The sequence below is a fragment of the Neolamprologus multifasciatus genome, chromosome 9, assembly GCF_963576455.1.
Source record: "Neolamprologus multifasciatus chromosome 9, fNeoMul1.2, whole genome shotgun sequence".
Classification (NCBI taxonomy): Eukaryota; Metazoa; Chordata; class Actinopteri; order Cichliformes; family Cichlidae; genus Neolamprologus; species Neolamprologus multifasciatus.
The window spans coordinates 33421600-33431929 of record NC_140447.1 but is presented as its reverse complement, the minus strand read 5'-3'; the positions used below and the strand labels follow the sequence as shown (position 1 = coordinate 33431929).

Sequence of the window (10330 nt, the reverse complement as noted above, 5' to 3'; positions counted from 1 at the left end):
TCTGGAGGAGGAGGGCAGGACGTGGAGCTGCTCGGCTCGAGCTCAGCTGCAAGCGGAGAGACGCCGATCAGCAGTTTAAAGCTGCCACCAAGAATTCTTCACACGATCAGAGCATTCAAGTAACTTTAAACCCAGATGAGTGCAGGGTTTCCTGCTTTATTGATAACAATGATAATGAGAGACAGCAGGTGGAAGCACTGGGTCAAAATGAGGACACGACTCTGAGTCACAAACTCTGAGTGCTATGTTAGCATTGTGTTAGCATTGTGTTAGCGCTGTGTTAGCATTGTGTTAGCGCTGTGTTAGCATTGTGTTAGCGCTGTGTTAGCATTGTGTTAGCGTGTGACAGGAGAGCAGGGCGCTGTGTGTTACTAATGTTTCTGCTGCAGTACAGACCTGCCCTCTCTCTCTCTCTCTCTGTCTGTCTGCATGCCTTCCTGGATGAATAGCCGCTATAATCGTCACCCAGCTCACCACGCCCTACATTCGCATCGCCCCGGCAGCAGGCGACAAGCAGCTAACAGGTCAGCACACACACGCTGCACACACACAGACTCACACTGACTGGAATCTCTGGCTTTAATGGCTTTATTGGATGAATAATTTCCAATAAGAGAGGCGCTCATGTCTGTGGAGCTCAAACATGACTGAACAGGAAATGATGTTGTGGTCTTTCTGACTGTTTGGCTTGTGACGCCTCACACTCAGCCCGAATCAAAGTAAAATAAATGACCCCGAAACACATCTGAACAAAGATGGAGGCGACTCTGTCATCGTTTGATTTGCAGTTATTCCCATCTTTAAAAATCTCAGATCAGCCCAAAAGCTGTAGAATTGTGTTTCATAGTCAGTCCAGCAGAGGGCACCGAGCTAACAATGCGGCAGTTGATGACCGAACCCTGCTTGGATCTACTGCCGCCACCCAGCTGCAGGTCCGTCAGCTCAGGTCTCAGCTGAAGGTAACAGCACTTCCTATTCTCGTGTTAAGCATTCATGGAACCGCAGGGTCCTGCTAATCTCTAACCGGAAGGTCGCCGGTTCGATCCCCCTGCTCTTTCTGTCCTGGTCATTGTGTCCTTGGGCAAGACACTTCACCTACCGCCTACTGATGATGGCCAGAGGGGCCGATTGGCGCGATATGGCAGCCTCGCTTCTGTCAGTCTGCCCCAGGACAGCTGTGGCTACAACTGTAGCTGCCTCCACCAGTGTGTGAATGTGAGAGTGAATGAATAGTGGAATTGTAAAGCGCTTTGGGTGCCTTGAAAAGCGCTTTATAAATGCTATCCATTATTATTATTACAATAACGCGCTGCAGGTTCTGTAGAAGCAAGGCGGTCAGACGACGGCTGCAGAGGCTCTGTAGGTATGTGTCCCCCTTTTCCCCAGATTTGAAGGATGGGTCGGGTATATCCTTCGTGGCCCACCATATCCCAGAATTCATAGCGCGGCCCAGCCAATTCCAGTTTCCAACAATGACGGCTGCTACTAAGTTTAAAATGACTCTTATTATTCTTTCTGGGTCACAAAATAAACGTTTAACATATTTTCAGGCGAGAATGTAGCTGTGTAAACCTCAAATATCTGCTTGGTTTATCAAGACATTGCATATTTGCAAAAGTGCTCCGACGTTTTCGGAGACGTCTGTTACCCACCAGCTCGAAGCTCGAGGCTCACTAAAGCCGTCAAGAACAGCGAACTCCCGGCACATCGTTTTCAAACCCCCCGCGGTCTTTCGCTACGTAAATGTGATATATAAGTCACTCAGATAACTTAAAAATTTAAATTTTTGGCTTTTTTCAGTGTTTTCTTTGTTCCTTGATAAATCGGTTCGGCTGAGATTAAAGTTTTAGTTTTCACACAGCTGAATAAACGTCAAACTGATTAAACAGAAGTGTGAGATGGTCGAGAGTTTACGCCAGTATCCTGTTATATTTTAGATAGCAATGAGCAGACGGCCGAGTTTATTAACCCTTTAAGACCTACCATAGAACCAAGTCCGCCAGAGCTTATATTATATTTTTACATGTTGTAGTGCCATTTTTGGGAGCAATTCAAGTTGATATACATTAATACAACCATTATAGCCCAACTTTTAATAATATGTATGCGTTAAGTGCATAGTGATTACATAAATTGCAAAAAAGTGCAATAAACGACAAAAAAATTGAAAACCTTTTTTTGTTTTTTTAACATATATTTCTAGTTAGAGAAATTTAAGAGGCTTATCCCTCAAAACTGTAAATACAAAAAAGTTGCACAAGATAGTTTCCCACCACAGGAAATTTATTTTAAATGTCTTCATAGTTTTATTTTTGAAATACACCAATTTTCATATACTGAAACTAAACGAAAACGAAACGAAACGAAATGAAAATGAATATTATAATGCAAATCTGCAAAAAAGCAGCATATGCATCAAAATAAACTATTTCCAGCAGTGCAATATGAGTCCTAAGCATCCCAGAAACCACACAGAAAGTCATAAAGTCAAACATAACTTTTAAAAACACCAGTATAGGCTCATGAGGCCCTGATAGTAAAAAACTACATTTTCGCAAAATGACGTCACTTCCGGTTTCGGGCAGGTCATGGCGAACATGCGATAGTTCGCGCTGATGGACGTAGGAAGTGTTACAAAAAGCTGATCGGATCGGCAAAGCGTGTTTCTGGAATATTATGTTTTTGTTGCTGCAAGTGCTTTTTATGCAGTTTTTGCAAAGCCATATGTGGAAGGAAACTGTGACCGAGGACAAGCTGATGGCATAAGATGTAAGTACAACTCCTCCGGTTTTATATGCAACAAAATTATTGCGCTAGCTCACGTGGTTGCAGAGCTACCGGGATTTAAAAATAGTTATGCAAAACGGAGCGTGCCCGCTCTGACCGGCTTTAAAGGGTTAAACTCCACCGAGGCAGCGGTGACGCAAATCTGAAGTCTGGACCGTCCCATTTCACAGCCGTTTACTTCCAGCCCATCCGGCCCACCTAGACCGTGAAGGCCTGCTCCTCCAAAGCCTGTGGTCTATGAATTGGGACACAGCTTGTGTGTGTGTGAGGCCGAAGGTCTGTTGAGAGTCCCAGAGTCACACACAGAAGGATTATTCTCACTGTGAGTCATGCTAAGCTGCACTGCTCGAGTCCAAGAATATCAACACAACACAGAAACAAGGAAGAGTTTACATCATCTGGAGATAAACCTCAGGGAGGGAAAAGCCATGATTGTGTGTCTGTGAGTCTGTGTGAGTGTGTGTGCGTGTGTGGACTGAACAGGTACATGCACACACACACACACACACACACACACACACACACAGATTCACAACTCACAGAAAATTACATTTAAATATTTACCAGCCTGAAGGTGGAAACTTTCAACACACACACAGTTGGTGTGTGTGTGTGTGTGTGTGTGTGTGTGTGTGTGTGTGTGTGTGTGCTACCAGCAGTCCTCAAATACTAACAGCTGTTCGCCTTGTATCCACACACTGAAGCACACACACACACCTCCCACGCAGCGTGACTGGCTGAAGCCCTGAAGCAGAAAACAGCTTCACTTTCACATAAAAACAGCTTCTCCATGGCCTGCTGTGACACACATGCAACAACACATACATACAAACTACACACACGCCACACACAAGGAGACACACACACAGATAAATTCTGTCTTCAAAGCAGTGTTTTGATAGCCTTTAAACTGAAAACAGCAGCTCTCTGCCTCCAAGGGGGGATACTGTCTGTGTGTGTGTTTGTGTGTGTGTGTGTGATGAAACAGGAGGGAGCTGATAGTCGAGATCGTCTGACCTTGAAGAGACGAAATGAAAACAGAAAATAAAAGAAACCAGTTCAGTAAACTGCAGCTGAACTGGTTTCATAGATCAGACATGAAGATTATTAAATATTAGGTCTCTCTCCTCCAAGTCTCTGTTAGTACATGACTTAATAGAGATCAACAAATCGATTTACTCTGCCTTAAGAAACCTGGTTGCAGCAGGATGATTATGTTAGTTTAAATGAATCAACACCCCCGAATCATTCTAACTACCAGAAACCTCGAAGCACAGGCCGAGGGGGAGGTGTGGCAGCAATTTTTCACACCAGCCTATTAATCAACCAAAGACCCAGACAGACTTTTAATTCATTTGAAAGCCTGATGCTTAGCCTCGTCCACCCCAGCTGTAAAACTCAGAAACCAGTCTTACTTGTTATCATCTATCGTCCATCTATCTACATAACTGTCTAAATACTTATGTTACTACATATGTTCCCTGTGTAGGTACCTCTTAGAGTTTAAGGTTATTTTTTTCTTCTCTTATCCTAAAGGAATTTTAATGTAAAAATCTACATGCTGCTAACAGAGAGATGTCAAACTGTTTCATTGTTCTGGTAACAGTGACAACAAAGATGTATTCTATTCTACTCTTTCTTTTAATAAAAAAAGATTTATTGATTTTTTTTATTTTGGAATACAAACAGCAACAAATCAGCACAGCCAAATACAAATAAGAAGAAGATTAGAAGAAAAAAACAAATACAGATACATGAGCAGTGTTGGGTAAGTTACTTTAAATTTGTAACTTAGTTAGATTACTAGTTACTGCTATCAAAAGTAACTCAGTTACTTTAAGTTACTCGTTACTTTCAAAGTAACTAGTTACTAGGGAAAGTAACTTTGGTTTTTGGTTTGTGTTGCTTCCCTAACTGGATCCCCAGCAAGGATGCCAGTCTTCTAGCTTGCTTACATGTTAGCAGTATCCTGCCACAAGTGCACTGTGCCACCTAATGACCTGAACCTAAAATGGTTAAAATGGCAGTGTGAGTGCAAGTTAATGATGAAATAAATGAAACTATATTAGAAACTAACAATGTTTGTTTTATGTGACACTTTTTTACCAGTCTGTTTTAATCTTTTTCTATTGTTTCAACCCTCTACAAATGCAAACACATCATTTTGGGGTTGATACAGCAGTGCTATAAATCTAGTCATTGTACGTAGTATCACTAGGAAGAAGCAGTGGATCACAAAACACGATATACAGTGTGTTGAAACTTTTGAAAGATGTATTTATTTTTGCCATTTAAATGGGGAGAAAGTATGCTTTTAGCAGTGCCAACATTAAACTGTGCCTCAGACCATTTAGGAGCTGTAGGTATGAAAGTGCAAAACATATAGTGCAAAAATGGTTTAACATAAACACAGTGAGGTTTGTCCATTCTTTGTAAACTCAACTGCTGAACTGTGCCAACTGGAGACCTCATGTTCAGTAATAAAAGTATTTTCAGGAAAGGGAAGAGAAATCAAATAAATAATAAGTATCTTCAGCCTCATAAACAGTCAAACCAAAATAATATTTCCTCCATACTGGCCATGTAGATAAATAAAATATAATTGCATTTTAAGTGCTTCAGTGGTCTAAGTTTCACTTGGAAATATTAACATGCTTGACCTTGTAGAGCACCACTGAAGGCAACACATCATCATCATATCAGCACTACTCAACTTCCATCAAACCAACACTTGTACCTCAAGAGGAGAATCTCCTCAAACTTATGATCGGACAACCTGTTCCTCTTTGGAGTGAGAATCAGGTTTCCCAGCCTGAAAAGCCTTTAAACTGGGGCACTTGAAGGAGTGGCTGTGTTAAGTTTAAGAAAGAGTTTCTTTATCATTGGGAAATGCTTCAGAGAGTCTAACTTTGTTGCTCCTGATTTGAGGTACTCGGCTACCTCAGCTTCAACAGTGGCATATATGTCCTCATTTTCTTCAAAGGAGAAGATCCTCTTTGCTAGAACCCGGGTGCTGTGTTGTTTTGGTGGTGCCGGCACCTGGTTGTAGCTGATCTTGCTCAGGGAGAAGTTTTCGACACTCTACCAACAGACGTCCCTTTGCGGGGTCCTTCCGCGCCTGGTCATGTAACCAACGAAACTTAAATTTTGGTAGTGTCACAGCAGCCAGCAAAGCATCTTCACTTCCAAGGACATGTGCAAACCTTGTTTTGCAATGCATTGTTTCAACATTAAATTAACTAGAATTCCTGCGAAAATGCTGTGTGGATGCTTTAAAGCTGAAGCTGTCTGCTAAAACTAGCTGAAAAAGCTGAAAAGTTGCAGAAATTGTAAAAACTTTGCAGAAGCAAAGGAACTTTGCTAAAATGTAATAACTTAGCAGAACTGCAATAAACATAATACTTGGCAAACATGATAACTTCTCAAAAATACAAGAATTTAGGAGAAATAGTATAAGATAACATAAAGAATATATTTAACCAAAAATACTCAAACAGAAACACTATGATTTAGAAAAATAGTACAACATAGCAGAAATAATGTGATTTTCCAGAGACACTGTGATGAACTATGAATATTGTAATTTTAAATTAATACTATGTTTCAGCACAAATACTCTGGTTTAGCACAAATATTATAACATAGCAGAAATACAATTATATAACAGAAATGCTATATTTAGAAAGAAAAATATAATATAGTATAAATACTATGATTTAGCAGAAATACTACAATATAGCATAATAACAATGATTTAGAACAAATACTATGATTGAGCAGAATAGTAATAACTTAAGTGAAAATACTAGAAAAGTAAAATGACAAGCTGAAAAAAAACGGAACATGGTTAAGCTCCCTCAAAACGAATTGTTGTTCACCTGTGAAAAAAATAAATAAATAAAAGTAAATTTGGGGGAAAAAAACAATAGATAAACACAAAATCAAATATGGATACAGAAATGTACAGAGAGAGACACACACACAGGGTCTATGCCAGTCAACCATTCTGAATATATTATATTTTTATTCAACAATGAGATGATGCCCTCTCTCCCTCTCTCTCTCTCTCTCTCTCTCTCTCTCTCACACACACACACACACACACACACACGCACACACACACACACACTGTCATATTGAGGATTCCCCTCAAACAAAAGGCCAGAATTACTAGAACTGTCATTCTTACACCGTTTTGTTCAGAAGGAATGGGGGAATCCTTAAGTGTTGACTATTTAAAATAAAAATATGAATTATTAGAGATATATGACACAGTTTTAATGTCCCAGCCCTCAGATACGATTGGCTGGCTGGGAAGCCATGCAGGCCCTGATATGTAAATTTGAATATTACAATCCTCACAGAGGATTGACTCCCTGGGGACCTGCCAGAAATATATCAAAATACTATGATTACCCAGAAATACTACATTTAGTAGAAATACTATGTTGTAGCACAAATAATCTAAAATGGCAGAAATACTATATTAAGCAATATAAATATCCTATAAAAATCCTATAAAAAGCAAAAATACTGTACTATGATTTGGTAGAAAAACTATAATTAATCAGAAATACTATGTTTTAGCACAAATACTCTAAAATAGCAGAAATACTATAATTAAGCAGAAATACTATATTAAGCAATAATCCTATAAAAAGCAGAAATACTGTACTATGATTTGGTAGAAAAACTATAATTAATCAGAAATACTATATTTGGCAGAAATACTATGTTTTAGCAGAAATACTATATTTAGCACAAATCTTATAAAATAGCAGAAATAGTATGATTTAGGAGAAATACTAAAAAGCAGCAGAAATGCTATGATTTAGCACAATAGTAATAACTTAAATAGAAAAATTGGAAAAGCAAAATGGACAGCTGAAAAAATGCTGAACATGCTAAGGGTCCCTCAAATATACTTGTTAAATGAAAAAAAAATCGGCAAAAATAAATAAATAACAGCCACACAATCACAAATATGGACACATATGGAAACACACATGCACAGAGAGATACACACAAGATCCAATTCAGTCAACCAGTCTAAATATACTGAATTTGAATCTCACAATGAGATGCTCCCATAAAAAGGCTTTCTCTCTTTCTCTCTCTCTCTCTGTCTCGCACGCACACACACACACACACACACATGCTCACACAGTAGCATCAGCAGCAAGTGAACAGGGACTCATAACAGTCTCGGCAGCATGTTTCTAGATATGTCAAACAGCCTGGAGCTGCTCAATTTGAATCCACCAATCAGAGAGGCTGTGTACTTTTTCCCGCCAAAACAGGTGCACCTGTTTTCACACTCACGCAGCACAGAGAGAGACAGGATTTTTGCAGTCTATATATAAGTTTTGCAGTCTATAGCACAAATACTATCAAATAGCAGAAATACTGTATTTAGCACAAACACTGAAAAGTGGCAGAAATATTATAACTTAACAGAAAAACTATGATTTAGCAGAATAGTAATAACTTACATAGAAATATTGGAAATACAAAATGGAAAGCTGAAAAAATCTGAACATGCTTAGGTTACAAAACTACTTGTTGTTCAACTGTGACAAATTGGCAGAAATTAAAAAAAGACAACAAGAAAAAAGAGCAAGCAGATATACACAATTACAAATATGGACACATATTTATAATTGTAATTTCATAAACACACATGCACAGACAGACACACACAGGATCAATGCCAGTCGACCAGTCTGAATATATTCAATGTCATTCCTACAATGAGATGCTGCAAAAGGGTCTCCCTCTCTCTCTGTAACACACAAAAACACACACACAACAGCAGCAGCAGCATCAGTAGCAGCAGCAAGTGAACAAACAGGGGTTGTACATACAGTGTTTCCTGTATGTTTCTAGGTCAGTCAAAAAGCCTGGAGCTGCTAAATTTGAATCCACCAATCAGAGAGGCTGTGTATTTTTTCCCGCCAAAACAGGTGTACCTGTTTTTACACACACGCAGCACAGAGACAGGATGTCTATTTCTCATAGTGAGGATTCCCCTCAAGTAAATGGCCATAATTTCCTAACCGTAGGGGCTAGAACAGTCATTCTTACACCGTTTTGTTCAGAAGAGATGGGTGAATCTTCAGGTGTTGACTATTTATCATTAAAATATGAATTATTGAAGATATTTGACTTGTAATGCACCATAACTGAGTAGAGGCAAAGCGAAAACTGCCTTGACCTGCCCTCAAACAACGCTTTGAAACTCTAAATCTATTTGGAGCATCGACATCATTCTTTCACCGTAAGAGACAGCAGGCTTTGGTGAACAGTCATGGAAATTTTCAGGTCTCTGTGGAAATCCATCAAAAAAGATATGACGAGAGAAAAAAGTGGTTCATTTCCAGAGTTGGAAATCTGAAGAAATCTGAGCGAAGGACCAATTTCCTACCCTCAAACAAACGTAATTCATGGCCAAATGGTAATAGGTGAGAAAAAAATTGAATTGTAAGCGTCAGGAGTGTCTGAAGATATATTGGCACAAGCCTCATGTCTTAACTTTGCTTCATTAAGGAGATATGACGATTCAAAAAAGCGCCTCATTAGAGAATTTCAGTGGCGATTTTGAACAAACTCTCCATTGACTTTCTATGGAGAGTTTTCAGACTTGGTGTTGCTCTGAGGAGATTTGCCAAAATTCTATAAATCCCACAACAATGATAGTGACATTTTCTGAAAGGCAGTAAGAATACCTACGTTTTGATGTATAATTTGTGGGGGTTCAGTGAAAATTAAGCGAGTAGCAAGATGTTGTTTGGACATGAAGAGAACATTGAGAAAGCACAAGTGGCTCACTCAAAGCCAACTGCATAGCAACCATAACAACGCATGTATTTTCTGAAAAATAACTTTAATGATAAAAAACACAAAGGCGTCTAAAAGAGCTCTCAAAGCTAGCTACTTAGTAGCGAAGTTATAGCCCAATCCAAAAACCCACACACCGTAGCAGAGACATTTGTACTACCTGCCTGCAATGCCTTTGTGAATGAGATGCTGGGCCCTGATGTAGTTAAAGAAATAGGCAGAGTCCTGCTCTGAAATAACACAGCTGCCAGACGCATCGATGACATGTCTGCAGACATTGAAAGTGTGGTTTTGGAGAAGATATGCTTCAGTGGGAAGTTTGCAATGCAACTTGATGAGTCTACGGACATTAGTGGACATTCCCAACTCTTGGCCAATGAGCGTTTTGTGGATGGAGACTCCATCAGAGAAAACTTTCTATTTTGCAAGGTCTGCCAGAAAAAACAACAGGAGAGGAAATTTTTCGGGTTGCATCCGAATATCTTGAACAAGAACGACTTAAGTGAGAAAAAAGAGCAGCAGCCATGGTCGGGCGCACCAAAGGTTTCGTTTGCAGAGTGAAAGCGATACACCAAGATGTTATTGTCACGCACTGTTTTCTGCACCGCGAGGCGCTCGTTTCCAAGACCATTCGCACAACATCATCCAACACAGGAGCTAGGTCTGCTGGTAAACTTCGTCAAAACTTTGTTGAATTTGGGTCTTC

The 10330-nt window shown here is 39.6% G+C and overlaps 1 protein-coding gene across 7 annotated transcripts in view; it reads left to right on the top strand.

Moving 5' to 3' along the window:
* The window catches only part of LOC146511984 (receptor-type tyrosine-protein phosphatase mu-like), a 189417-nt gene that overhangs the window by 108269 nt on the left and 70818 nt on the right, over nt 1-10330 (top strand). For 4 of the 7 annotated variants that reach the window (XR_014875911.1, XM_085171648.1, XM_085171647.1 and 1 more), the window contains exon 18: nt 450-524. The exons of the other annotated variants lie outside the window; for them this stretch is intronic. Coding sequence is in view for 3 of the 4 variants with exons in the window: in XM_085171648.1 (XP_085027774.1) it covers nt 450-524 (75 nt within the window). In the remaining variant the exon portion in view is untranslated. The remainder of the gene's footprint in view (nt 1-449; nt 525-10330) is intronic. 7 annotated transcript variants of the gene reach the window in all.